The sequence below is a fragment of the Cyprinodon variegatus genome, unplaced genomic scaffold, assembly GCF_000732505.1.
Source record: "Cyprinodon variegatus isolate N-32 unplaced genomic scaffold, C_variegatus-1.0 Scaffold381, whole genome shotgun sequence".
NCBI classification, from domain to species: Eukaryota; Metazoa; Chordata; class Actinopteri; order Cyprinodontiformes; family Cyprinodontidae; genus Cyprinodon; species Cyprinodon variegatus.
In genome coordinates, this window is record NW_015150834.1 from 189,075 (window position 1) to 190,735 (window position 1,661).

Genomic DNA, 1,661 nt, shown 5'->3' on the forward strand with positions numbered 1-1,661 from the left:
TTCAGCATGGGGGTGAGTAGAAAATGAAGGCTAATCATGTTTTGGGTGTACTATTCCTTTAAGCTAAACATTTCCCAGGTTGTTAACCTTTCAGATGTTAGGATCCATCTGAGTCACAATGGATTATTGAACAGGAAACGGAGAATAATGGATTAGTGATTTAACTATAGACCGAATAGTTTTTAATACATTTGGCCATTTGTTTATTTAATGAATTAAAAAATATATAGATTGTCCATATTTATGTAATGTTTGCATAAAATTCTATTCAAACCCCCGACTGGGAAACGCTGCTCTAGATAACCGTCATAAGGAGGGAGGAATTCTTCAATTGTTTGCTGTTGATGTCATCTTTGCAGCAGGATATCTGATCTAAAAGCTCTTAGCTCGGCAGTGGAGGAGTGATGGTTTGGGCTGGGTTACCCACTCTGCCATGGACAGAGCCGACAGAGTCTAAAATCCTTTTAGAGGAAAGATAAAGCTACAAACGCAACAATCCTGCTTTTATTGGTCCTCCTGATAAGAATCAGCACATTTCATCATTTGACTAATTAAAACTTCTCATTCATTTGCGTTAATGGTACCTGTGAATAGCGCCCCCCTTCTCTATATGAGCAATAATGATGCCTTGAGAAGAGCGCCTGGAGCCCCGCCCCCCTGTTATCTGAATGCCAAGACCCTCATGACCCTTCACCATGTGCATCTTCCAGATGTGGCTGCCCTCTCTGGCCTGGAAAACAGAAGAACAAAGAAAAAACTACTTTAATATACATTCATTTTCAGTCGTGTTAAAATAAATGAGCAAGAACTTTTATTACGGTTCTTTTAGGACTGAAATATGATTTAGTCTATTATTCTATTACACTTAATTTGCACATTAAACATCAGAAAATTGTGAAGAACGAAGGCTGTTCCACATCTCTAACTCCACCAAAGATGTCCTTCACTCATCTGACTGCCTAGTTCCTCTTAAACCGAATCATTACATCACAGCTGGAATATCACAAAATTAAGAATAATGTCCAAGTTTTGGGGGGATTGGAAAGAAGGAGCATTGTTAAAGCAGCTCTCAGGTTATGTGGTTATTTATAAACTAAAAAAACGATCCTCTGGACTTTGTTTCCAAGTTTGAAGATGTTTCTCTTCCCATCCAGGAAGCTTTTTCAATTCAAAATGTCAGAAATAGCGCTGAGTTTGAGGCTTTATAGAGTAGCCCAACTAAATCTTGTTTTCAGACATTGCGATTGCAATTTGCAATTTATCTTTATTGTCATTGTCACAAGAACAACGAAATTTAAAAAAGTGCCATTGATCGATCCGTGCATATGCTTAAAAAACTAAAATCACTGTTACCACCATTTACACATAATGCTGCGTTCACACCGGACGCAGCTGGCGCGACAGAAGCAGCGAGTTTACATGCAAAGTCCATGGTTGACTCGCGTCAAGGCGCGGCAAAAGGTCCCGCGGCGCGTTTTGAGCAGCAGGCGCTGAAGCAGCGCGTCGGGCGCGTTTAAGCATCTGACGCGCGTGACGCGCCGCACACTCGCTGCTGCTGGAGATGGAAAAATTGAATTTTTGCTGCTCGACGCGCCGCGTCAACCAATCAGAGAAGCTGATCTGGGAGCTGGCAGAGAGAGAGACACAGCGCTGATGATACA

At 41.5% G+C, this 1,661-nt stretch overlaps 1 protein-coding gene across 1 annotated transcript in view; it reads right to left on the reverse strand.

The window, feature by feature from the left end:
* pdzd2 (PDZ domain containing 2) overlaps nt 1-1,661 on the reverse strand; it is a 78,622-nt gene that overhangs the window by 43,503 nt on the left and 33,458 nt on the right. The window contains 2 exon segments of the mRNA XM_015386922.1: nt 424-428; nt 585-730. Of these exon segments, the coding sequence (XP_015242408.1) occupies nt 424-428; nt 585-730 (151 nt within the window).